The sequence below is a fragment of the Lacerta agilis genome, chromosome 4 (genome assembly GCF_009819535.1).
Source record: "Lacerta agilis isolate rLacAgi1 chromosome 4, rLacAgi1.pri, whole genome shotgun sequence".
Taxonomy (NCBI): domain Eukaryota; kingdom Metazoa; phylum Chordata; class Lepidosauria; order Squamata; family Lacertidae; genus Lacerta; species Lacerta agilis.
The window spans coordinates 20,294,661-20,322,504 of NC_046315.1; the positions used below are offsets into that span (position 1 = coordinate 20,294,661).

At 45.0% G+C, this 27,844-nt stretch overlaps 1 protein-coding gene across 1 annotated transcript in view; it reads right to left on the reverse strand.

The window, feature by feature from the left end:
• The window catches only part of ALKBH8 (alkB homolog 8, tRNA methyltransferase), a 48,078-nt gene that overhangs the window by 15,640 nt on the left and 4,594 nt on the right, over nt 1-27,844 (reverse strand). The window contains exons 3-7 of the mRNA XM_033146223.1: nt 27,401-27,641; nt 24,805-24,936; nt 22,304-22,399; nt 20,114-20,218; nt 18,387-18,457 (exon numbers count right to left, since the gene is read on the reverse strand). Coding sequence (XP_033002114.1) covers nt 18,387-18,457; nt 20,114-20,218; nt 22,304-22,399; nt 24,805-24,936; nt 27,401-27,641 — 645 coding nt within the window. The remainder of the gene's footprint in view (nt 1-18,386; nt 18,458-20,113; nt 20,219-22,303; nt 22,400-24,804; nt 24,937-27,400; nt 27,642-27,844) is intronic.

Genomic DNA, 27,844 nt, shown 5'->3' on the forward strand with positions numbered 1-27,844 from the left:
TTTAAACTTCTATTGAAATGGAACCTGTTTATCTATCACATCTGATAGATAGATAGATAGATAGATAGATAGATAGATAGATAGATAGATAGATAGATGATAGATAGATAGATGTCTCCGCTCTTACACACTTCTTGAACATAGGAAGCTGTCTTATACTGGCATGATTTGTACACTACGCTAAGCCAAACTACGACTAAGTGTGAACGGCAAGTGTGAGAGCACACTTAGTGCATTCTGCTGCATTCTGCACTTGTTAGAGCTTCCAAGCCCTCCTCAAGGGAAGTCTCATGTGCAGTGCACTGCAATAATGCAATATGGAGGTAACCAGGACATGGGACACCGTTGCCTGGTTACCTTTCTCTAGAAGAACTGCAGCAAATATGAATGGACTTTCGAATCGAAACTGGAGTACCATCCACCCATCAGATGGGAGCGAAGCAAGAAATGGGTCAGCAGTAGCCGGTGCAGATTAGGGCGAGAAAGAAGAAACGGGATCTAAATCGGCTGACGTGCTGATGTCTTTCTTTTTTCAGATACCAGGAGAGGGGAAGTGTTTGGGTTGTATCCAGCTAAGCCCTACTCGGAGCAGGCTCACTGAAATTAGTAAAACTTGTGGAACATGAGGATAAACTATGGCCCAAACTCAATTCCAACATGACAGATGCGACTACCACTACATGCTCTTTGGTTCTCTAAAAACAAATTTAGACCTTGCCCTAATTTTCAAAACAGATGCTTATGTATGACTTTTAAGTGCTAGACACAGAAAGGAGTTTACTTGTCTCCTTCACCATCCCCCCTCTTCCTCTTGGCATCTCATCCAACGTTCAATAAATGGCATAGCTATGGTACCAGGAGATGGAGGGACAAAGGCATTAAATTTCTGTGTGATCTTGACGTGAATGGAACCCCCATCTCTCAAGAACAGCTAAAATATAAATTAGGTAACCAGCCTCTCCTGTGTCTACTCTTGACAACAACTTCGGAACATAAACGCACAATAAATCTTTCTCAGAAAGCGCCACTCGTCATTTAGCCCTTTAAATTAAAAATCAGAACGCCGTATCAAGGGGTTTAATTTCATCTTTATACAAATGTGTTTTGGTTACTGAGTACAACAAACTGAAGGGGACCATGATGGTGTGGGAAGGACTTGGATCGCATCATTCTTGTTAATACCTTGCTCAGACTGTGGCAATGAGCCCCCCCCCCCAAAAAAAATATAAATCCATCTCAGAGAGGAACAGAGAGTTAACACTAAAATTAATTCACTGATGATATTTAACCCCTCGTGGATTGGCATACATGCCTCCCTCTTCCTCAGCGAGGTGCCAGGAGAAGGCACATGTGTCCACATGTGGCGGTATTGTGCCAAACACCAAAATTCTGCACCTCAATTTCCCAGGAAATAATTAAGATTATAGGTCATAGCAATTACCCTCTCCCGCCCCCTGTGGCACTACTGAATATATTTGAAAACGGAGAAGCACCATCACATTGCAAAGAATTGGGGTCAGATTTGTAAACTGCTGCCTAAGCTATTATAGGAAGGACTTAGTAGGTGCCAACCTTGTATCCTGGTATAATAAAGTGTGGGAGATTGCCTTATTTTGGGGGGGGGGACTTACTTGCAGTACAAATTGAGATTGGCTAGAGAACAAAGCAAGACAGACATGCTTTGTGTGTGATTTTATTAACTATGTTAACGACGATTCGCACAAATTAAGCCCACACCCAACATTTAACAGATCTTGATTGATTCAGTAAGATATACCCAACTGTCCCCTCTTCATCTAAATCTTAGTAGACTGACTACAGCAAGCACGTCCAACTCCCAAGAGACTGCGATCTACTCACAGTATAAAAAGACCAACTGTGATCTACCCATTCTCATTGCCAGGAGTTGTTAAGCTTTGGGGGGGGGGGTTGATCAAAGTTCTGGAGCTTTTTTAAGGAGAAGGTTGGCCAAAGTTCTGGAGCTTTTTTTAGGGGAAGGTTTGCCTAAAGGTGGGACACCCCCGCAATCTACTGGTAAATCACGATCTACCTGTTGGACATGCCTGGACTACAGCATTGGAAACAATCCTTTGCTTCACAATTGCTCCCCAGTCCTTACTGAATGCGAGGCTGGATCCTTCCAATACAACCAGTAGCCCAGCTACTATTGCTTCCAAGGTGCATATGAAAGAGATGTGGGGGGGGGCACTCTGGACAAACCAACATTGGCAAAAAGTGCTCTCAACTATCATTTGATATAAATAATGCTAATTTGAAATTATATTACCTCCCAAAGCCCTTTCAAAGCACAATGAAGTCTCCAAGCTACATCTAGGGTTGCTAGATCTAGACCAGGCTTCCTCAACCTCGGCCCTCCAGATGTTTTTGGCCTACAATTCCCATGATCCCTGGGACCAGTGGTCAGGGATGATGGGAATTGTAGTCTCAGAACATCTGGAGGGCCGAGGTTGAGGAAGCCTGTTCTAGACCAATGATGAGGAGCTGGTGGCCAGCCAATTTGGAATGCAGGCAAATCCCACCTGATGAAGTACAAATGACTTGACCTCACATGTCTTCAATATACAACTTGCCATCTTATTGCTTGTCTGGCAACGCCAGGCCACAAGCCACCCCTACTTATCCTTCCTATCAATTTGCTTATTTGGAATTAGAGTCTGTCTGCCCTAAGCCACAAAGTATTTGCTACTGAAAGTTTGCTGCTGGGAACTTTTGGCTCCTGAGGCCGAGAGTTTAACAGTTTTCATTGCCTCTTGATCTCTCACACGCTGACTGGTGTAGCGAGAACTTAATCCCCCCCAGGAAAAGTAATGCAGGCCTTGGGTACCTCATGTGATTACAAAGCCAAGGATTCAAGCCAGGCTTCCAGCATAGCCTGGTTTATTAAATTTTACCAACTGCCCACGCTTAGCTTCTTACAAAAGGCTCCCACTGTTTCCTCAGCTGCCTTCCTTCTGCGAACAAGAAGCATTTAATGCTGTTTAGTCTCTGTATTGTTTGCCTCTTTGAGAGGATTTTGCTATATTGGAATATGCCTGGAACCCATAAATTTAGCACTGATGCAGGCAAGTGCCGCCCCTCTGACGTGATCAGACCCTCTGGACGCATGAGAACATAAGGGCTGCCTTGCTGGATCCAGAGCAAGGTCTGTCTAGTCCACTATTCTCTTCTGAATGTCAGAACAGTGTGCTTACGAGCAGAGCATGACAATTATGTCCTTCTGTTGCTCTTTATCCCAGCAGCAGGTTTACTTATGCTCCACTTGGCCACAAATGTCAATTTTGTTGACAAGTGGGGCCTGCAACAAAATGTTGCAGTATGGAGTGTGCCCTGTTCAGGATTCCAGCTGCCCCATGTCATCCCCCCTGCCAGCCTCTTGGCTTTCCATATTCAACCTCTGTGGAGGGAAGTGGGTGGGTATTTACTTACTCCTTAATAACAAAACCCAACTCCCAATCCAGCGGTTCTCCTAAACCCGTATTGGCTGTCACCAACCAGTCTCCTCCCTTCTGAACCCTTAATTTACTGGTAGCTCAGTAACTGTGGGGTACAGGCATGGCACAGACCCAGACAGATACAGCTGTTATGCCCATCTAATCATTTTAGGTACATACACTGCCGTGAAGTAAGTCCACAAAAGTTACTAGCCCACAAATATTTTTCAGGAGCTCGTCTGCCTTCACATACGCAGGAGAAATCATCGGTGACGTTGTCAGCATCCCAAAAGAGAGAAAGATTGAGAGATAAATCTTTTATTATTTATTTCTTTGTAACAAAAAACAGCCACCTGGAGGCAATGTTTTACTTGCGATGGGGAGCTCTTTACTGTTGATGTCCATTGGAAGTTTTCTGTTTTGCACTGTGCCTGGCACATAGCTCTGGGGGAAGCATCTGTCTACTCCTCCAAATCTACCATATGCACACCTAATCCCCCTCCTCCTTTGGGTACTACTCCTCTCCATACCTGCAGCACCATCCCAGATACATGTCTCTTCCGAGGCTCGCAGGGGCTGTAGCTCAGGTTCAAAGCCCAGAGAGCTATTGCTAGTCAATGCAGAATAACAGACTTCAACCTTTTCAGACCTGGGATTCACTTTAATCCCAACATACATTTGGGGACCAAATTCTTAATTATTATTTTTTCACTTTTATGTCCCTTTCAGCTCAGTACATATGCTCAGTAGTTAAGTCCCAGTGAGGGCATCCTTCCACGTAAGAGCAAACACTTTCTTTTATCTATTATTGAAGGGCCCCCAAACCACCACACAAGGTTCCCTCTTTTTCTTCCTTCTTTCCTTATGGGTGGAATTATGGGTGGTAGGCATTATTGAGCACATGGCCACGCTCATTCATGAGAAAGGGCCTTTCTCTGGCCCTTGCTCTCATGGACCCGCTCACCAGGCCTCTTTAAACATGTAAGCATGAGGGAAAAGATGCTTCCAAGCAGGAATTTCCATGGCTTGGGGGGGAAAACCTAGACTGATAGGGGTCCCTGGAATTCCTGTTTGAAAGTATTAAGGAGGATTTTCCAGGCCTGAAATACAAGAGTATATGCTTAAAGAAAGACCACTCTTTAGCAAGAAGACCCACAAACTTAATGAAAGCTATCACTTTGGTCAACGTTATCGTATAGGAAACATGTGGATTTAATTTTGACGCAGCATGGCTTGCTTTTGAAATGGATTTGTAAAAACCCATTTGGGGATATTGCTCTCTGAGATTACAACACTCTTACAGTCATGCTTAACTCCTAATGAAGAAAAATGGGGATTCGCGGAAACATAGGAAATACTGCGTTTTCAAAGACATTCATTCTATTTTATATGCAAAATAAAAGAAATCTATTTAACTCGAAACAGGTAGATGAAACCTTTCGTATCCCTCCCCAGAAGGTTGGGGACAGTTAAAGGTAAAGGTGAAGGTACCCCTGACCGTTAGGTCCAGTCACGGACGACTCTGGGGTTGCGGCGCTCATCTCGCTCTATAGGCCGAGGGAGCCGGCGTTTGTCCGCAGACAGCTTCCGGGTCATGTGGCCAGGGACAGGTAGCAGCAGTCAAAACAACGCACACAACCCCTCAAGTTAATAAGCTATGCCACACCTGATCAATCCTGGCCCTTGAAGCAAAGCTGGCATCAATGGCAGGCATTATTGAGCATATGGCTAGGCTCATTCATGAGAAAGGGCATTTCTCTGGTCCTTGCTCTCATGGACCCGCTCACCAGGCCTCTTTAAACATGCAAGCAACGACAAGAGAAAGGAGATGAAGCAACACCCTCCATTTGCCCGGCGGACTGGTCAAGTGAACAGGTTGCAGAGACAGCAAGGAAGCCCATTCAGGCTGCGGCCTAGCCTGCACCTTGCCCAAGCCCTATTGGAGGTTGCCACCCACATACTTCTACTCCACTTGCTGCTGGTGTGGTGGCTCCTCTGCAAAACCACTTTAAACAGCTTGTAGCAGAGTTTCTTCCTGGCAGCAGATGACAAGAGACTACAAGACTTGTGGCAAAATACTCAGTCAAGAGTTACTTTATTTCTTGGCTGGTTCACAAGCGACTATGTACAAAACTATTTACATACATCTTTCCACCATAGTATAAACTCACAGTGTGTGGGTACTCCAGGCAAGTGCAACCTGCAACTTCCTCTTTTTTATTTTCATCCCCAGCTCTAACCAATCAGCCTAGATTGTCACTCCTAACTATTAAAGAAAACTTATTTAAAGCTACAAACACCTTTTTCTGCTTCTTTGCAGAATGACTTCCTAACAAGCCCCGCGCTCGAAAATCCTGGAGCTGCCACTACAAAGAAGAACATCCTACAGAAAGAATTCGTTCTTTGATTGTAACAGACCTCTAAGAAAAGGAAGTTCACAGATGTGTTATCGCTGCTCTTCATGTTTGTTGCAACAGGTGGTACGATCAAAATGATGTCCCCCGTTGCTTTTTTAGCAGTTTCAGTGTTACTAAGAGGTCTCGGGAGGCATGTCTAACCCAAGCTAGTTAAGGGCTTTTAAAGATTCAAATCAGTGCTTTGAATTGTGCACCTTGCTCCCCCACCACTCTGTGGGTACACATGTACACACTTGTGGTTAGTGCTTGGCAAATTAGCATTCGCACTCAGCACTGCCCAAGCTGAAGAATAACTTTTAGATGCCCTAAAAGTTGTAAGATAGTGCCCATGTCGCCCTGTGGACTCAACATTCCTTTCCTTTCTCGTGCAGATACAAACAGATATTACACCCCATCAAAAGCAAAAGCAACAAGAATATACTTTGACTGGTATTTCCATCTGACAAACTATAGTGCTGGAATACAGATACGGTAAATAAATGTGGTTTTGCTGGTTATACAAATATTCAACATATTGTTCTAAAATCTCCCCTCAGGGCTCAAAAGGACACTGCTGTATATAGGACATTTTATCCAGACATAGTAATGGAAGTATAAATCCCCAGGGCTACGGCTTTTGTGTTGAAGATATTATCCAAGTCCATTTTACATCCAGGAGGGAAAATACCACCAAACTAGTGATTGCCAGTTTAAGTTTGCTTCGCTGCTCGAAAGACCAATTGTGCCTCCTTCTGGTTTTATCATTCCACAGCCGCCATTTGCATGCAGAAAACTTTTCTGACAAAATTTGCCACAGCCTTAAAATAGACTCTTGTAACAAAGGGGGAATGACGTCACAGGCTCGATGAAATTAGCCCTCTTTATTCAATCCCTGAGCAGAGGTACTGCTGAAATGCAACAGCTACTTTCTAATGCTCCTCAGTTCAGCTCGGCTGCTGCTAATTTCTGACAGGCATCGGATGCAGCAGGTTCATTTCATGCTCTGATCTTCCAAAAATAGCTCTGAAAGTTTATTTAAAATAAAAAGTAGCCACCACTGATAGAGCTCTTGCAGAAATCAAAACTATTATTGGGGGGGGGGGGGTTAAGTCCCAGGGTGCTTGCAAATCCCTGAGGGTTCGAGGGAGAAAGAGATATAAAATGCTGACCTGCATAATTAAGGATAACAGATACTGAAACCCTTTATAATTCATATTAAGAATGTAGCAAAAAGGGAACAGTAAGAGTAGGAATGAGGATAACACAGGTTTAAAATGTCAGATAAAATAAAGGAGAGGCAAATGGGGGGAGGGGGCAGATTCAAGCCAACAGCCCAACTGGTCAGGTATCAATTAGAGGCCAGGTAACCTAGGAAACTGCCCCTCAGTCCCAGCCCTGGAGGCACAAAATGGAGTACCAAGAGAGCGCGGTCAGACACAAGCCTAGGATGAAAGGGAGAAAAACTGCATGGCGGTTGCTAAGCAACTTCTGACACCCTCCTATTCTCTAGAAACAACGGTGGTTGCCTAGCAACTCAGACCTGCATTCTCCTACCTCAGTAGAGGCCTTGGTCAAATAGAGCCTGGAGTCTTCTTGTAAACCTGCACCAACAGAGGCAATTGCAAAACAGTGGAGGCAGAGTATGCCTATGTGTGTGTGTGCAGAAAAATATCTCAGCATAAATAAGAACATAAGAAGAGCCTGCTGGTGTAGTGGTTAAGAGCGGTGGACTCGTAATCTGGTGAACCGGGTTCGATTCCCTGCTCCTCCACATGCAGCTTCTGGGTGACCTTGGGCTAGTCACACATCTCTGAAGTCTCTCAGCCCCACTCACCTCACAGTGTTTGTTGTGGGGGAGGAAGGGAAAGGAGAATGTTAGCCGCTTTGAGACTCCTTTGGGTAGTGATAAAGCGGGATATCAAATCCAAACTCCTCCTCTTCCTCCTCTTCCTCCTCCAATGGCCCATTCCATCCAGCATCCTAGTCTCACAATAGCCAACCAGGTGCCTGTGGGAAACTTGCAAGCAGGACCTGAGCACAAGAGCACTCTCCTCAATATCTGTGGGATTTCCCCTTCCTCCTCACTCCCGGCCTTCTCCGGAGGATGGAGCTTGCTCCAAGATTCTTGCAGCATATGTATGTTACACACAGTGGGTGGTATTTAATAAGAAGATTGTTATCTCACTGCCTAATATTACAAAAAGCTCTCTGTCAGAACAGTGGTGGCTAACCTTTGGCCCTCCAGGTGTCAGGCATAGGTCAGCGGTAAAACACCTGGTGTCAGTGGACTTAGCTCTTTATTCAAAGAAACAAAACAGCGCCTAGTGATCACAACAACTCTTCTCAGTAGGTCTCGCCCCAATGAGGCAGTTGCAAGGGCTGAGGGACCCTGCCTTCCCGCTGCTGCCTGAGGCTCCTCTCCCAGTTCCTTCCCAGGCAATCTGAGTCTCCTTCATCTTGCCTCTCGCCTCTTTGTCTTTACCCTGCTCCACCCTTGTAATTTCTCTGCGTGTTCTGGTATACCAGGGGAGACATGGGCTGGTCGCAGCAAGAGGGGGAAGACTCCCTGGATCCTTCAGCAGCCTGACTCATCTCTGTCTCCTGTTGCCTCTCCTCTTCTGCCTCTGCTTCTGGACTTCTCTCTGCCACAGACTCTCCCTGCTCACTAAACCCTGTCACCTCTTCAGTTTCCAACACCTCCTTCCTCCCAGTCTGCTCCCTCTTCTTTATCAGACCATTCATTGTCATTCCATCACCAGTCTGAGCCTCCTTCCCCTGGGGGTTCCCCAGTTTGATGCCTCCTACCACTTCTCTGCATCCGGCCAGTCCATGGCATCAGGTATTGGTGGACCACAACTCCTAATATCCCTGATTATTGGCCAGGGCAGTTTGGGATGTCGGGAGTTGTGAGTCACACAACAGCAGGAGGGCAACAGATTAGCCACTGCTGTGTTAAAGCAATTCCACAGCACGATCCGCTGTCCTGTAGTACAGTGGTACCTCTGGTTACGTACTTAATTTGTTCCGGAGGTCCGTTCTTAACCTGAAGCACCACTTTAGCTAATGGAACCTCCTGCTGCCGCTGTGCCGCCAGAGCATGATTTCTGTTCTTATCTTGAAACAAAGTTCTTAACCTGAAGCGTTGTTTCTGGGTTAGCTGAGTATGTAACCTGAAGCGTATGTAACCCGAGGTACCACTGTAATGATGAGATTTTAAAAAGGAGATACACAACAAAAACAAGACAGGAAGTCGAGAAAACACTGGCCAATTAATCTGGAAATAGTTGCTCTGGTTATGTACCTTGGGAAGGAGACATCCATCTGATTCACTGACTTCAATGGGGTTTACTTCTGGCGGAAGTGTATAGGATTTCACTACAATCTTACAAGTACTTGTATTGATTAGCGAAAGTACAGAAGGCCTGAGCCTGATAACAGACAGTAAGAACATAAGGGCCCTGCTGGATCAGCCCAGTGGCCCATCCAGTCTGGCATTCTGTTATCACAGTAACCAACTAGATGCCTATGGGGAGGATCACGCAAGCAAGACCTTAAATTTGCAACAACGCTCTCTCCTCCTGAGGTTTCCAGCAGCTGGAATTCAGAAACATACTGCTCCCAATCATTCTCGCCTTGCAGTAAATGGACAATTGAAGACGTTTGAAAGATGGACAGTGATTCCCCCATGGAGACACAATTTAAGCAGAAGTAGCATTTTCTGGATTTTGCTGTGGCTGCGATTACCCTGCGGCAAAAAATGAAAAATGATGTGGCAAAGTCAACAGAACTCTGGGACACGCAAAAAGTAATTCTGCAACTTTGCATTAAAAAAAAGAGTGAGAGCTTAACTCACTCTGCAATTTTCGGGGATTTTTTTTAATATAATAGTACAAAATACCCAATGAGAATCCTTCTACCAGGGTGCCAACTTGAATAAAATATTGGGGGGGGGGGTAGATAAGCCCCACCCTGCATAATCGGTCACATGATGCAGCACCCTCACCCCATTTGAATGACAATGTCCATTAACCGGGGGTGGGGGTGGCCCCCTCAAATATTTTATGGGAGGACAAAGAGACCTCAGCCCCTATGAGTTGGCTCCTATGCTTCCTACAAAGAATAAGTATTGTGTCTCATTGAACATACATTGAACATCAAAGCAGAGTCCTTCAAAAGTACAGTGGTACCTTGCGTTAAGAACTTAATTCGTTCTGGAGGTCCGTTCTTAACCTGAAACTGTTCTTAACCTGAGGTACCACTTTAGCTAATGGGGCCTCCCGCTGCCGCCACTGCGCGATTTCTGTTCTCATCCTGAAGCAAAGTTCTTAACCTGAGGTACTATATCTGGGATAGCGGAGTCTGTAACCTGAAGCGTTTGTAACCTGAAGTACCACTGTAACTGCTTTAAGAGCGACGGTTCTTTGAGGGTTTTTTGCAATCAACATTTTATGAAATATATAAACAGACACATTATATTTTTGTCTCTTTGGGTGAAGATACCCAGCTCTTTCATTACACAGATATACTAGTCTGTGCCACCCTTCTCATTGGCTGCCTGTAGTTTTAACTTTGGCTTTAAGAGAGAAGCCCGCTTAGAAACAGGCATCGCCATAGGAGGATGGAGACAGGTATGCATTTGTGTGTGAGGCTGATGAGCTGAGGAATTTTACAATGTGGGGTTCCCTTTGAAGAATCAGAACGAAAGCTGAAACCATACCTTTCCAGGGCCCTTGCTATATATATTGATAAGGAAGAAACAACAGCAGGGCGTAAGATTTGCGGGACGAGTCTTTGAGAGAAATGTGGGAATATAAAGAAGCCAGAGACAAAAGAAATAAACTAGGGCAAGTGTCTTAACAGAATAGCCTGTCTAATTTTTATTTTTTTAAAGGGGAGAGAGAGAATACAGGGATCCACATGCTGGGTTGAAGTGTGCTCTCATTGTGAGGCCACATTCGCCACTCACTGAGCCTCTTGCATCAGTGGAAACTAGTTGCTGAAAAGCTCTGAAAGGAGCCTTGAGAAGCCCCCTGGGATAGACTGGTACAGAATTACAAAATCACAAAGTTGGAAGCTTTTGTCTCAAGCAGGCAACAGGGGATGAAAAAGATCTTTCTCTGCTATAGACCCTGGAGAGGCACTTCTTGCAAGAACAGACAAAACTAAGCTAGACAGACACACGGTTTGGCCTGCTATGAGACAACTCCCCATGCTCCTAAGTGATCTAGTGGCTGTGCATACAAGGCAGATACTTACCGTATCTAGGGGGACCCTCTCTGGAAAGGGGATTTTGCTTGGTTGCAAAGAAGGGTTGGGGGGGGAGTACTTGTGATGGTGCAGAGTGGAGAATGAAAGGCAAGGAGAGATCAGGGTTCAATTCCTCTCTCTTGAAAACACCATTTTACAAAAATAAAAAATAAAAAATAGAGTCTCATCCTTAAGGATGCTTAGCTCTACAAAACATAGCTTCATCTGTCACATCTACTTTGGCAGTTTGCAAAATGGGACCCCGACTCTTTCCGTAGGCTCAAGTCACTGAAATCTGTTTAGAGCTTGACAGAAGCTGAGCCTGAGTTGAAGCAATGCTCCCGCAACAAGGCAGGCATGCAGGCAGTTTGTGCATCTCTAGAGACACCATCCGGAAGCCATGAATACAACAGTCACACCTAACCAGGCAGCTTAAGAAAATGCCATTTTGCAGGTCTGCTTCTTTGCATTTTCCAAGCAAATGGGTTATTTCCTTGGGGGAAGCAGCACGTATGCAATTCCTAGTGAGCTGCAACACAAGCATTTGTTTTATCAGGAACACATAAATCAGGAGGCTGCTGCTTATTTAACCAACAGTAAGACGGAACAATCTGACAGTAGAATCATAGAAATGTAGAGTTGGAAGGGGCTACAAAGGCCATCTAGCCTAACCCCTGGCAATGCCCAATGCGGGGCTCAAGCCCACAACCCTGAGATTAAGAGTCTCATGCTCTACCAACTGAGCTATCCTAAGCTAAGAAATTACTATAGTGTCCTAGGAGTGGGGGAATCCCAAGTCTCAGATGTGCAGAAAGAAAATGAGCATTACAATTGTATTTATCACGACCAACTCATTGTGTTAGCTCCACGCAGGAATAGCTACAATCATTTGAGTACTTTCTAGGTAGGAATCAGAATTTGGCACTTAAAAGATCCCTGCATTCTGTGACCAGAAATCCCACTATTTTAGTCATTACCCAAGACTGAAAAATGCCCCCCTGCCCAAATAGTTCCACCACTGTTCCTTTTCATGGAGCACCCAAGAACGTCGAAGGCGGCCTGAGAGAAATCAGGTAAGGGGCTAGGCCAGGCATAGGCAAACTCGGCTCTCCAGATGTTTTGGGACTACATTCCCATCATCCCTGACCACTGGTCCTGTTAGCTAAGGATCATGGGAGTTGTAGTCCCAAAACATCTGGAGGGCAGTGTTTGCCTACGCCTGGGCTAGACCGAGCATATCTTGGCTGAGGGTTCCCAAAATCCTAGAGCCAGCATAGTCTGGTTGATCACAGAGCAGTGATCAACCTGAACAGGCCTGGCCAGCACCCCATTTAAAAGGACTGTGCCCAGAGTGGTCATGCATCCTACTTTACAGAGGACAGTTCTCTTATCTGAAGGGTTGCCTGGTCCAAGTCCAGTACAGGGATAAAGAACCATAACAAAGGAAAGCAGAGGCCTTGGAATTTCCCATCAAGCATTGGGACCGCAGGTGACCTGGTCACAGTCTTTTCCACTATGATGAGATGTGCTGCATTTTTATTTAAACTCTACAAATTATTTCTGAACTGGCATCTATACACATAAAGTTGCATATGTAAGTTATATGCTAATATCTGCCATATTTTTGTCCTGTTTTTGCATTGTGTGTGTGTGTGATGTGCAAGTAGCCCCCTGAACTCTACACCCCTAGGACAAGCCCCAGGGAGGTTTCTACACAAACACCCACAGGTAGACAGATTCCTCAGCAGATAAATCAATGTGCAAAGGCTTTCCTTGAGAAAGGAAGCTTTAAAACCACTGGTTTAAAGCGGATTTTTCTTAATGCTGCATTCTCCCTTTTTATTATGTTTTCTGGTTTTATCATAATCACCACCTACACATCCCTAGCTATAATACCCTACCTTTTACAGAGTTCTCGAAAGGTGTTTAGCCACTGTGTTTTCTGTCTGCGACAGGAGAATAATTGCACTTCTCCACTTCACAGTAATGCGATAAACCGCAATAAACTTTCAAAGTGCTCATTTGCCTTCATGGTTGGAGGTCTGGTTAAAAACCTGAACTGCAGAAAAATCAAGTGGAATTTTAGACATTATGTACCGGTACATCATGCTTCTTCTTTTTTTAACCTTTTGGGAAGTACGATCCATTCCCCAGTTTTTATTACGTGATTTTCTTAATTATGAATGCAAATTTAATGCAAGATGCAACAGAAGGGTTTTTAAAAATGGCAATAAATTACTTGCAAAATGAAGAAGGCCTGGGATTATTATTTTTTCAGGAAGAGCAAATACATTTTAAAGGATGGGCTAAGATGGTTTCCTACAGAGTATCTGCTTACAGTTGACTTACAGTCACACATAATTTCAGGTGGGGATGTGCACATCACAGTATGAATCAAATGGTGTATCCAACTGTTCGGTGAGGTTCCGATTAATAATAATTACTATTATCTGATTTCCTCTTCTTCAAATATTTAGGGTTGTTGCTCATGAAGCCAAAACAGAACCACCCATGTAAAAATAAAAATAAAAAAGGTAAAGGACCCCTGGATGGTCAAGTCCAGTCAAAGGTGACTATGGAGTGTGACACTCATCTCGCTTCAGGCCGAGGGAGCTGGCTTTTGTCTGCAGACAGCTTTCCGGGTCATGACTAAACTGCTGCTGGTGCAACGGGACACCGCGACGGAAACCAGAGCGCATGGAAACGCCGTTTACCTTCCCGCCGCAGTGGTACCTATTTATCTACTTGCACTGGCATGCTTTCAAACTGTGAGGTTGGCAGAAGCTGGGACAGAGCAACGGGAGCTAACCCCATCGCGGGGATTCGAACAGTTGACCTTCTGATCAGCAAGCCCAAGAGGCTCAGTGGTTTAGACCACAGCGCCACCCGCTCCCTGGAACCACCCATGTACAAAAGAGGGGCATCAGCAAGCTTGGTGCAATTTTGATATACACAGGACAAATTTCAGAGACATCATGAATACGATGGATCCTGTTATGGAAACAAGAAGTAAGCCAGGGGTCGGCAAACTACAGCCCGCGGGCCAGATCCGGCCCAATTGTCCTCAGGATCCGGCCTGCGGATGGTCCGTGGATTGGCATGGGGATTCTGTTCTTTAAAAAAAAAACTTGCCGCTGCCATTTTTTTGGCGCCATTTCCCCCCCTCTCCCTATCGCACACCGCAGCACCTCCTCCCTCCCTCCTCCTAGCTTCTCCCCACCCTGCATAGAGGAGGAAGTGGGCTGGGCTGAGCTGGCTGAGTGCAATTTTCAGCAGCACCTCTCCATAGCCAGCCCTTTCGCACCACTCGTCCCTCCTCTGCCACCGCCACCACGCTCCTTTGGGCAGTCCAGAGCTCTCCCCGCTGGCTGCACGGCAGCAATCTGGCCTCTGCTGGCGGCGGGAAGCCTCCAGACTGCAGGAAGGCCTCTGGAGACCTTCCCGCAGTCTGGAGCTCGCCCCGCCGCCAGCACAGTGGCAATTCAGCCTCCACTGCCGGCGGGAACGCCCCTATCCCACCCCCAAAGTGCGGAAGAGGTACTGGCAGCAGGAGGCCCAGCAGGCCACAACGCAGCACCAAACCCAGGCGAGGATTCCCCCCCCCCATCCAAACAAGGACTATCATCAGTGCAGGTAAGAAAAAAATGTAATTTTAATTTTTATCATCTACAATACTGTCTGGCCTGCCTGGAGGTCTTGCATGGAATGTGTCCTTTTAAAATGCATCTGTGGGTTATTTGTGGGGCCTGCCTGGTGTGCATAGTGTGCATAGGAATTCGTTCATTTCTCCCCCCAACAAAGAAATAGTCTGGCCCCCCAAAAGGGCTGAGGGACAGTGGACCGGCCCCCTGCTGAAAAAGTTTGCCGACCCCTGAAGTAAGGGAATCCCAAATAAAGACAATTGTCATGAGTCCCCACTGAAGTGTCTTGTGAGTGGTCAAGACTCTGAGGAGCTCGAGCTCGGGGAGTTAGACCTGGAGGACCCCGGGGAGGATTCCAGCATGGTAGAGGTTACAGATTACAAACCCTTAGAAGTGTCTGGTCCCAGGGAGGACCGCAGCAGTTTAGGGGGGTGGAATTCTAAGAAGAGTTTGAATTTGATATCCCGCTTTATCACTACCCGAAGGAGTTTCAAAGCGGCTAACATTCTCCTTTCCCTTCCCCCCCCCCAACAACAAACACTCTGTGAGGTGAGTGGGGCTGAGAGACTTCAAAGAAGTGTGACTAGCCCAAGGTCACCCAGCAGCTGCATGTGGAGGAGCGGAGACGCGAACCTGGTTCACCAGATTACGAGTCTACCGCTCTTAACCACTACACCAGGCTCAGGCAAACTCTCAGGACTGCCTCCCATTACCTCCCTTCCAAGAATGCCCCTCTGCCTCAGATTCTCCTCTGGCCCCTGCCCCATCACACAGGGACCTCCTTCTTCAGGGAAGGCAGCAAATCTGATGCCAAGCCAGCACCCACTCCACCTCTGGCACCTAGGAGACCAAGATGTAAACACACATAACCCTCACCAGCTCACTACTTAATTTGCTACTCCAGCTGCTACTAATCAACAGTTACACAGCTTTTTAATCTATAAAGACCTTTACAATCACACAGCACTCTATGCCGGATGTTTTACAATGAATGCACCAATGTACAAAACATATTACAGAATCACCAGGAACAAAAGGATGTTGCCAGAGGCAAAGGCTGCCACAGCAGGAACTGATCCATCAGGCAATGACTGGGCTGTTGTAGCTGCCTTCACCAAAGCAGGGAATTAATATTCTGTTACAAAATGGCATCAAAGACCTGGATGGAACAGGAGCTTTAGGGCATTTTGTTGACGAGATTCATCTCTCACAGGTACTTTTCCAGACAAAGAATGTGGATGCTGGCTCTCTCTTTAAAAAAAAACAAAACCACCCATGAATTCTGTTTTTACTTTACTGCCGGACACATGGCTGTATTGGGGTGGAACTTACAAGGGTATCTCAGCAGTGAAACCAAGACCCGTCCTGCCGTCCTCAGTTTAGCAGCTGGCATCTGTCTCTGCCACTTCCCCAAATTCTTGCTATGTGAACTGGGCGGAAGAAGCAGACCGCCCCCATCAAGCCCTGTTTACGAAGCCCAATTCCCAACTTTTGCTGTTAAATAAGTCTGCAAGCGGTTATAGGAACATAGGAAGTCTGACCACTGGCATTGTCTACACTGACTAGAAGCCACTCTCTGGGGTTTCAGGCAGGAAACACTCCTGTCAGGGCTTGGAGTCAGATGCAGGTCATTATGAAAGACACAGGGCTCTGTTGTCAGTGAAGTTGACTCTGTATTCAAGGAAACAGCATGCAACTCTGCAACACTTCCCAGCAGGCCTTGCCCCTATAGAGCAGTTGCCAGGACTGAAGGCCCCTGCCTTCCACCCTCTCTAATGCTCATCCTCTCCAGGATGTTTCCCAAGCAGTCTCAAACTGTGCATGTGCATCAGGCTTAATCTCTGGCATCTTCAGTTAAGAAAGGGTCAGGCGATGGCAAAGGCCTCTGCCTGAGAACCTAGGCCTCATTTGCAATATACCTCTAAAGCTGTATCATAACCCTTTAAGGAGTCATGGCTACCCCCCAAAGAACCCTGGGATCTTCAGTTTATTGAGGGTCTTGAAAGTTGTTAGAAGCTACAATTCTGAGTGTGTTTTAACAATCAATCCCTCTTCCCAAAGAATTCTGGAAATTCTAGCTCAGTGAGGGCTCTAGGAGCCTCCTAACAACTCTAAGCACCCTTAACAAACTACACATCCCAGAATTCTTTTGATAGAATCCGTGACTGTTTAAAACAGGATGTTGGTTGTTGTAGTCGTGTCCGACTCTTCATGACCCCGTGGACCAGAGCACGCCAGGCACTCCTGTCTTCCACTGCCTCCCACAGTTTGGTCAGACTCATGTTGGTAGCTTTGAAAACACTGTCCAACCATCTCGTCCTCTGTCATCCCCTTCTCTTAGTGCCCTCAATCTTTCCCAACATCAGGGCCTTTTCCAGGGAGTCTTCTCTTCTCACGAGGTGGCCAAAGTACTGGAGCCTCAGCTTGAGGATCTGTCCTTCCCCACTGAGCACTGATTTCCTTAAGAATGGATAGGTTTGGTCTTCTAAGCAGTCCAGGGGACTCTCAAGAGTCTCCTCCAGCACCATAATTCAAAAGCATCAATTCTTTGGCAACCAGTCTTCTTTATGGTCCAGCTCTCACTTCCATACATCACTAGTGGAAAAACCCTAGATTTAATTATACGGACCTTTGTCAGCAAGGTGATGTCTCTGCTTTTTAAGATGCTTTTTAAGAAATGGGATGATACTGCTTTAAATGTACTGTAGAGTGCAGACAAGATCAGTGTAGATAATAAATGGGCTAGATGAACGAAGAGTCACTGCTTCCCATGTTTTGAACCCCCTGTTAAAGGTTTCAGCAAAACGCAATCAGCCGACAGACCCACTTCATTTAGAGCACTCTGCTTTAAAGTGCTTAGCTGCAGCATATGAACAACACAATCTCGGAAACTCACAGATGTCCTTCCTGCTCAACCTCCTGCCTCTGCTTTTGTTGTCTCTTCTTAAGAAAAGGCTTCGGTACACCAATGTCAGCTTTCATAACTGACAATGGAAGATAAGAAGCATCCATTAGTTCCTGGATCAGGATGGACCAAGACAGACAAAAGTACTTTAAGGCCAGTACATCTTAAAAATAACCTATGAAACAGCGGAATAAAATATTGTGTTTTTTATTCACAAAGGATTCTCAGGCAAAGCCCCCTGCAAGAATTCCACCGGCGGCACGGCTACTTCTAAGAAATCCTCATCTCATATTTTTTTAAAAAAATTTCAACCGGTGTAGCTAAAATAGTTTCAGGGTGAAGAAAAAAGATGGCCGAGTCTATCTCAGTCCTGTAGGCAACATATTTTTAAGACCAGGAGGGTTTTTTCCCCCATAACATGAAATTACAAGCGCTCAGAACATAGAAATACTTCTGTTGTCCTGAAAGCAACACTGAAAACTTGGATAGGGCACAGAGATTATTTCCTCGTCCCAAGCAAGTTAAGGCATGAGTGCACTACAAGGAAGGTTGGCAGTATTGTCAAAGGAGACTGCATACTGGGCTCAGTTCAGATGTGGTGCAAAACTACAGTAAACACACACTTCTGTCATCTCCCCGTCCCTCAGCATCTGCTGCCTGAGGCAGTCCCCTCATTCTCCCTAATAGCTGGGAGGAACCCAACTTGCCTCTTCTCAAAAAACCCAGAAAAATATACACAAATTACCTCAGCTCCTAAACTTAGAGCTATGATTTCATCCTCGAAAGCAGAATGCGTATCTATGTGAGGAGGGATTCCTGCAACATAAAACAAAGCCGTGGTTCAGTACATGTGAGAATCTATTTTTCAACTTTTGCTCACCATCAGTCTTACTCTTGCACACTGGTAGGCCAAGAAGCTTCCCTCATTCTCTACAGCAGTCTCAATCCACCTAGTGTCCTTCAGAAGTTTTGGAGTATAACTCCTAGCCGTCCAGCCCAGTTTATGACAGGTAATAAATCAAATTTAACAACAACAAAAGCCAAAGAAAAAAGAAATCTTGTTACAAGTGCTATGAATGCCTTAGGCTAGGACTAGAATTTATGGCAAATGGAGATTTGGCACCAAACACAGCACCACTGTCACTCCTCTTACTATTTCCCCATCTAAGGGATGCAAAATTTAGTATATGATGCCTTGGAGCCATGCATTCCTCCACTATAAGCTTAAGTTTGTAGGGAGCAGGGCAAGTCACTGCATGATGCTATCATGTCATGTGTTTTGCATCACTAGATGTTTTAGGAGGGAGGGGTCTTGCTCTGCGGTACACATTTTGCATACAAAAGATCCATATATCCATCAAAATTCATATACCACTTGATTATAAGAGAACCTCTCAGCGGTTTACAAAAATATATAATAATACATTAAAACTATTGATAAAAACAGGGGGGAGTTGAAAGATTATTACAATCTACAGTAGCTAAAAAAGAGATCACTCACTAAGATAACCAGCTTTATATAACCAACATGCTCAAGTTCAATTAATGCATGAAGGGGTTAACGCCAGAGAGTAAGTTTTCCTGCCAGGCTTAGCTATGTCACTTCCTCTCGCCTTGGGAGGAAATAGGCAATCAAGTCCATTATTGTACCTGAGAAGCTCAGTGTGTGAAGAGCTTTAAACTGGTTGCTCCAGCTCAACCGCATGGCTCTCACCAGCCATTTTCAAGTTCCTATACCAATAATGCAGGAACTTTCACCACTTTGTAACTCAGCTAAATTTTACTACCTGTGCAACTTTTCTGGCTGATGAACGGGAAAGCACATGAATGTGACCTTTGCAGAGTTTGTAAGTAAACAAATTTTTAACTTACCAAATGTGTGGTCTTTTCCTGTGCTAGGAAATTTACAGGAAATTTAGCACTCACTTGGAAGGGCATATTTTAAAGGTCAAACAGCCTATATTTCCACGCTTTACTTTGCTGCATATATTGTGACTTTAAATCTCTGCCAGGGTTCTCTCAACAAAGACTACTTGCTCTAAACTTGGATGTTAACATCCAGGAATTTGCCTTTGTATATTTTTATTTGCACCAACAGTAACATGTCTAGATAGGTTTGCCTAAACAAAGCACACATAAAGATCAATTTCTTTCCCCGTCTTTAAGAAGGGCTGGGAAAAGACTCCTACCTAAAACTCTGAAAAGCTGATACCAACCAATGTCAACCATGCCCAGCCAAATGAACTAACAGACTTGATAATATAAGGCAGCTTTCAATGTTCCTAACAAGATGTAGGACTGCTGTCTTCAGTTTTAACTGGGTATCAACTGGAGACTTTGGGGAGCTTGCCCCATATACCCAAGGAACTGACACCTCCCATGTGTCCAATAATATTTCTGCATTTATTGAGACATTTCTATTAAGGGGTGTTTGTGTCAGGTTAAAGGTGTTAGTGCAACACATGTACATACCCTGTCCAGGTTCATATTGATTTATAGTCAGTTGATCAGGTTTCTCCTTAATATGCCCCATCTTCAACCATTTCGCAAGAAGCGTGTTACAGATATCTGGGAGACCTGAGGTTGGTTGTGAAAAAATATGAAAGCAGGTTTTCTCTCTCTTCCCTCGTCCACAACAAAACATTCCCACATCAGAAAACAAATAAAGCATACAATTAAGAAAGCTGAGAAGTTTCAATGCTGAACTCTTCATACAGAATACACCACAAAAAGGAAAACATGTCAGTTACATTATATGGTGTTTTTTGTGTTTTTTTGCTATTATGGCGTTGTAGCTAGAGCGTTGGACAAGGACTACAGAGGTTTAAATCTGCACAACTATGAAGCTCGCCGAGTGACCTTAAGCCTGTCACAATTTGTCAAATTCTACCTCACAGGGTTGTCATGATGTTAAGAGGAGGAGGGAGAATGACAAGTCTGTAGCTTTGAGCTCCTTGGAGGATAAGTAGGGTATAAATGTAATAATGAAACAAATGTAGCCATGGCTATTCACCTTGCACATTTCTGCTCCACAGCTGAAAACATTACACTTGATGCCATTGTAGAAGAAAGCAGCTTGGGATTTTCACAGGGACTGTTTTCATGTTTCTTAAATGCGCTAGCAGCATAAAGCAATTGGAAACAGGCTAATTGCAACTAAATGGTCTCGGCATCTTTATAAGCGTGAGTTGCGGTGGGAGGGGGAGCGGTGTTCCCTGCATCACAGCACGAGTTTGCTTACTGGCGTGCCCATTGGAGAAGGCAACTTTGAATTTATTTGCCAAATTAATGAATTTGAAATTATCCCACTGTGCCTCTCGCTTGGAGTGAGCTAATTCTGATGCGCAGGGAAAGGGATGAAGCAAACTGTAATGTGCACGGTCTTAATGTGCAAACGATCAGGCTTCGCACGGCTACTTCTTGCTGCGAGCAAAATTTCCTTCTCCTAACAGAATGTGAGGTAAAAGTGCTTAGGAGTCGCTTACAACTCCGTCCTCCCGTAACTGTTGTCATCCGTCTGCCTCAAGAGGGAATGGAGTGTGCCTCTGGGGGTGAAGTTAAACTGCTGCATTAGCAGCACCGAAGTGACCTCTCTGGGGTGCAAGCCTGGGCAGTGTGCATGGAGGTCCTGGGCTGCCCATACGACAAGACTCCGCTCTCAGCCTCAATGCTGTGGTCCAAAGGAAATCAGAGCAATACATTTGGCACCAGCTTGGCTGCAGGAGTTGCCAGAAGGAGGCATGCAAGGTGCGCCTTAAGGACTCCACTCTGGATAGTGTAGGTTTTACTCTTTATCCTTTTCTTCTCCTGAAGATATCTCTCAAGGCAGTGGAGGTTTAGGATCAGAGTTTTCTCTTTCCTAGATGGGCTACCTTCCCAGGTTGACGAGCCCCATCAGCCTCTCACTTCTCTCTACAGCACATGCAGAAACCACTTTCTTGACCACTGGACCCACCATTGGTCTCATCCGCTCAATCCTGTCTTCGCATGCAGGGGAAGTCCCTAACTCACTGAGGATTTGAGACACATCGGCTACCCTCATCTGGTTAGGCAGCCAGTCGAAGCCGTTCTCAGGGTGTGGCTGCCGTCGCATGCTGACAGCTTCTAGGAGCCACAGGTGAGAGGTAAGAGTGGGGTGGAGACCAAAGGTGGACAAACTACCCCAGAAGGAGCGCAATGTGTCCCCCCCACCAGAGGTACTACCCCTCCTCTAACATCCCATATACTCCACACGCCCACACTAGCTGTAATATTGGATCTTCCAAAATGTTTTGGTCTTCCAAAACTCCTGCTACCTTCTTCAGGGTTTGTGCAGCTCATATGCATGTCAGATTTTCAAAGCCACTCGTTGTCAAGCATTTTCTGGACTCTTCCCTAAACACGTTAAAAGGGAAATGATTCAAACACATATCTAGGCCAAAGTCCTTTAAGACCCACTTACCTGGGAGTCGACCCCATGTTTAAGATTACACTACAACCTAGGTGAATGGAAGTCTTGCACTGCAATCCCATTTTTCTTGTATGCTTGGAAGCAAGTTTCACAGATTTCAACGACAGTTACTCCCCAGTAAGCATATACAGAATTGCAACCACTCCTAATCAGTGAAGAAAGCTGATTATTCAATGGAGCACACATAACAGGCATTCCATCCGGATGCTCACCTCCAGGTAACGGTCTGTCTCTATCAACATTGTTGTTGTCATATCGAAACTCGTATCCAAAATGTTTTACCCTCCTGTGTTTCAAAGACTTCTGAGCTGTGAAAATGGGAAGGAAGAAAAACAGAACCATGTTCGGAAGGGGAGAAAAAAATTAAATAACCACAATGTATATTTTGAGCTGCTCTTGTATAGTGGCTTCAGGAAGTTCTGAGTTTGAAAGTTCCCTGTGCCCTCAACTCACTCTGTGGTCTCTGATGATCCACATTTTCTCTCAGTCTCAGTCCCTCCCACCTTCAAGATCAGGGGATAATAATACTGGCCTAATTTATAGGGTTGTTGTACAGATTACTAGATAATGCTTGTGAAGTACAGTGGTACCTCCGGTTGTGAACGGGAGGTCCAGAGGTCCGGCTGGATCCCAAGGTTTCTGCAACCTGAGGATCACTGTTCTGTGCATGCGCACAGGGCAGTAGACCGCTTCTGTGCATGTGCACGTGGCAAAACCCGGTCAGATACTTCCGGGTTTGCTGCTTTCGTAACGTGAAGTTTACATAACCAAAGGGTTATGTAAACTGGGATGCTACTTACTATATTGAGTAATCCTGTTTTTCATTTCATTTCACTTTTAATTTGCACACTGCCTTTCTAGGCAGTTTACAAGCGGAAGAAGCAACAAAATATACAACAGGAATCACACATCTTACAACAATCCAAACAAGACATTATATATATATATATATATATATATACTCCTTCCCACAGAAGGCTTTTTTGTTCTTACTACGGTTTTTGTTCTTACTACTGTTAAATAACATAAAGAGGCAATGGGCATAAATAGCAGCCTTCAAGACAACTTGGATACTGCAATTGCTGCAATGAATACACAAACAACAGATGAAAGATTCGCTTCCACTGCACAGAGTGAGTCACTTGGTCAAATTCATGAATCCTCAAGCCTGTGTGTCTGGTCTCAGGTGTGTGCCAGAGATTTGCACGTTGCTTTATCAAAAAGGTTGCACATCTGCTGTCTATTGTAGTGCAGTTAAACCTCCAAACCAGCTCTTAAGTCACTGTTGTCTATGTAGATGATGGCAAGGGTGCCTGTTATAAACCAGCACCATGAGCAAGCAACTAAACTGATCAAACCACCGAGGATGAAATGCTTTGCCAAAACGATTCCAGATTTTGCACCATGGAAACTCAAGTTCCACGACCATAACTAAGGAAGCTTACGCAGATAAGATTAATATGCATGTTTATCTTTTGCTGTAAAACACTTCAAGCAGAATTTTCTTGGAATGGAATGACACAAATCCTTAAAACAATTAATCATCTTTATTTTCACAGTTCCTGTCCCACGGCACTTGCAAGAATTTAGGCAAATAATTCATTGTCCAGCCCAAATTTCAGCACTGTTCAGTCCAAAACCATGACAGCAGAAACAGGAAGCATTTGACACTCTGATGCTGTTCGACTATATCCCCATTATATCTGAAAGCTGGCCATCCTGGCTAGGAATGATGAGGATTGTAGCTGAGCAACATCTGGAGGCTCCCAACCTGTCGACTAAAAAGTTAGCAAGATGGGAACCTACATCTGTCCATGGATTCCATGGATTAAGAACAAGCATGGCTCAAAGCACCTTTACCTTGGTTGGATAGAATTATAATCTTTCCTATCGAGATAATAATTACAGGAAATAATATTATTATTTTATTTATACCCCGCCCATCTGGGCGGCTTACAGCATATATAAAAACATAATAAACATCAAACATTAAAAACTTCCCAATACAGGGCTGCCTTCAGGTGTCTTCTAAAAGTTGTGTGGCTCTTTATCTCCTTGACATCTGAAGGGAGGGCGTTCCACAAGGAGGGTGCCATTACCAAGAAGGCCCTCTGCCTAGTTCCCTGTAACTTTGCTTCTCGCAGTGAGGGAACCAGCAGAAGGGAACGAAGCTTTCTTATTTTCAACTTCTGCAGAGTGCTTTCACTCCAAATGTTGAAAGATAGCTCTATGCAGCACTCGGGCTGGAACTGCCATTATAGCAGAACCTCCAATGCTGGCTCATCACCAGCCAACCTCAAAGAGGACCTGCTTTATCTGAGTAACTACTTCTGCCTTCAGCAAGAGGAGCCTCCTCATTTAAAAGGGCCAAGCCTACTTTCACGATTTTAGCTCCAATGGGGACAGGAGGAACCTGTGGATCCACTAAGTCTTCCAAAGCTGGATCTCATGTGGGAATCAGCATTTCCTCGGGCCAGGAAAGTCCTGCCACAACAGGCTCCCATTGGCACCAGTGTTTCTGGCTTAAGCGGAGTACCTGGGAATAGTTCTGAGGGAAGTTATTTCTCTTGCTCCAAATCCCTAGCTTCATTCCCCCAAATTGGGGAGCCGAATCTGATTTACCATACCCCCCAAAAAAACCTCAAAGAATGAGCAAATATATGTTTGGCAGAGTCATCCAAAATAACAGCCATTCTTAGGAAGAATTACTTACCAGTTGAGGTGACTTCATCTTCTGCCCAATCAATGCTTTCTAAAAGTTCCTTTTCTTCTTCAGGCAAAACCAGCTCCTCAATTATCTTCAGGCCAGGAGGCAAGGCTGTAGGTGTCATGTCTTCCCAAGGAACTAGGAGCATAAAAAATTTAAAGAACTCCCCATGTTGTTCTTTCAAACTGCATAGACATACAGTTCTCAAACAAACAAGTTCTGTAATTATCTAGATGTTTAAATTTGCCAATTTTTAAATGCTCCCTGGGCAGGCAGCAACATCAAAAATGACAAAGCAGTTAAATATAGGACTTGGCTGGATGCAACACTAAACCATCGTTTATATTACCAGAAAGAGTCTAGCTACCCACTCCTATCCCTCCAGATTCGCATGCTGCCTCATTCCCCTCTGAAGCAGCCAGTAGGTGTAGTTTATAAGCCTTTACTTCCATTTTTAGTTAACTGAAGCTTGCCTTATTATCCTCACTCAGACAAACTGTGGTTAATCTTAATTTTGGTAAGTGGAAACAGGGCAACTTCAAACCACAGTTTATAAAGCTGGCTTACTTTCACCAAGCACAGTTATGATTAACCACAGTTTAGGGTCTGAATAACATGCTAACCGGTGTGTCCTCAATAAAGGCAAGCTAAAGCTTCCAATCTCATCCTTGCAGCAGGAGCAGTGAGAGGGGTTGCACAAGCCCAGATAAGAGACTAGGCTTGTTCTTGCAATACCAAACCATGGTTGAGAATTGAATATAATATATTGACAGAAAGGTGCTATAAGAAGTAGATGTAGGGGAAAACCTGCTCACCTCAAGCCCCTGCCTGAGTAGAAAGAGCTTGGAAAACCTCTTATGGAAAGCGCATTAGTAAATTAAGCGATAAAGCCAAAAGCAATCCTAATCGGAGACAGTAATGCTTCCAGTCATGCACCACAGGCTTGGTCCCCACACACTGTGCCACGCAAACCCCCTTCTGTTTAGGACCAGAGAACCCGGCTGCTTTTCAGATTCAAACGCCTGACTGCTTTGTCAAAGCAAAAGGTCACGATTTCCCCCGGCTGTTCCAGGTGAGATGTCAGCTGCCTTCGATTGTCTCTTCCCAGGACTTCTCACGAGGATTGGGAGTTTGTTTGTGGCCAACAGGCGATGAATACAGAGCGGGGAAAGAAGACATGTCTAAATGCTACGTCCAGGATCAAAAGAACGACAAATCTTTGAGCCCAAAGGTGCGTGGAAGGGAGTTGGACATTTTTAGCAGCCCCCTCCCCAGCTAAAGGGAGCTTCAAAAGCCATTTAATGCTGCAGGAACAGGGTCAGTTGCTCAAAGTCACAAAATTTACTCCCTTTGGATCTTGGACTAGGGCTGCATACACAACATATGTTCATAAACGCCATCTCCAACTCCCCAAAAGATTCCATCAACGGTGTCTCCGAAAAAATTTACACATCACCTGGGAAGACAGGCAAACTAATGCCAGTGTACTGGAAGAAGCAAAGATCACCAGTGTCAAAGCGATGATTCTTCAAAATCAACTTCGCTGGACTGGTCATGTTGTGTGGGTGCCTGATTATCATTTTCCAAAGCAACTACAGTCGTACCTTGGTTTTCGAACAGCTTCGTTCTTGAACGTTTTGGCTCCTGAACGCTGCAAACCCAGAAGTGAGTGTTCCAGTTTGCGAATTATTTTTGGGAGCCGAACGTCCGATGGGGCAGCCAATCAGAAGCCTCACTTTGGTTTTCAAACATTTTGGAAGTCAAACAGACTTCTGGAATGGATTCTGTTCGACTTCCGAGGTACCACTGTACTCTATTCTGAACTTAAAAATGGTAAGCGTAATACTGGTGGTCAACAAAAAAAAAAGAAGTTCAAAGACTCTCTCAAGGCAATTTTTTTAAAAAAAAAAGTAGTATAAACACCAACAACTGGGAAACACTGGCCAATTGGAGAACAGCCTTTACCAAAGGTGTCATGGATTTTGAAGATGCTCAAACCCAAGACGAAAGGGAGAAACGCGCTAAGAGGAAGGCACGCTTGGCAAACCCTCACCATGATCAACTCCCGCCCGGAACCCTATGTCCCCACTATGGAAGGACGTGTGGATCCAGAATTGGCCTACACAGTCACCTACGGACTTACTGTTAAAACTGTGTTTATGGAAGACAATCTTACTCGGCTACGAGTGATCGCACAAGAGGGAGGCATCAGCCAGCGCGGATGAACCCCATGGTTTACAGAGGTACGCAATGATGACTGGTAAGGAAGAAGGTGGGAAGACCAGCAGAAAACGGCGCCAGACAGGCAGTGCCATTCTCCTCCCTCCTGAGCTCTACAAGGGCAACACTGAGACCAAAGAGGAAGAAACAGACAGGCAGAGCAACTACTTAGGGTGGTTGTACTTAAGAAGGCAGGCAAGGACCGGGGGGGGGGGCAGCTGGCAGAGGGCAGACTGAAGTTGATGGGGCTGTGCCCCATTTGCCATAATGGACCAGCCTCCAAAGGAAATATGATGCATTTAAGAGTGGGAGCCCTAGGTGGGTGGCTTTATTTATTTATTTATTTATTTATTTATTAAACAGGTAAATACAGCAGCAATACCTTTTTCCACAAAGTTGAAATAGAGAACAACAGTTTGACCAGAATCCTCCACTGTTATCTCCTTCCCGTTGAGGGAGTCATAGGCTTTTTTGGAGTCTTCTGTCCTTCCATATTTCACAAACGAATATGGTTTACCGGGAGGCATTAGAAGAGCTTTCACCAGCCCACACTCCTGCACCACGCCGAGCAGTTGGCATCTGCTTACACCATTGCCCAGACCTCCGTTGGCAACCACCAGGCTCTAATTATCGGGAGATAAAAAGGAGGGCAGTGGAAGAGGGGAGGGGGGACAAAAAGAGACACAGACATGAGTAATCAACACTAATTTATTCATCTGAAAGCAACATTCCATAAACACATCGGAGAAATAAAAGAGGAAATTAGGCTCTTATCCCAGAATTGCTCTGTTTGAAAAACTAAATGAAATGTTTAGATTTGAAACAG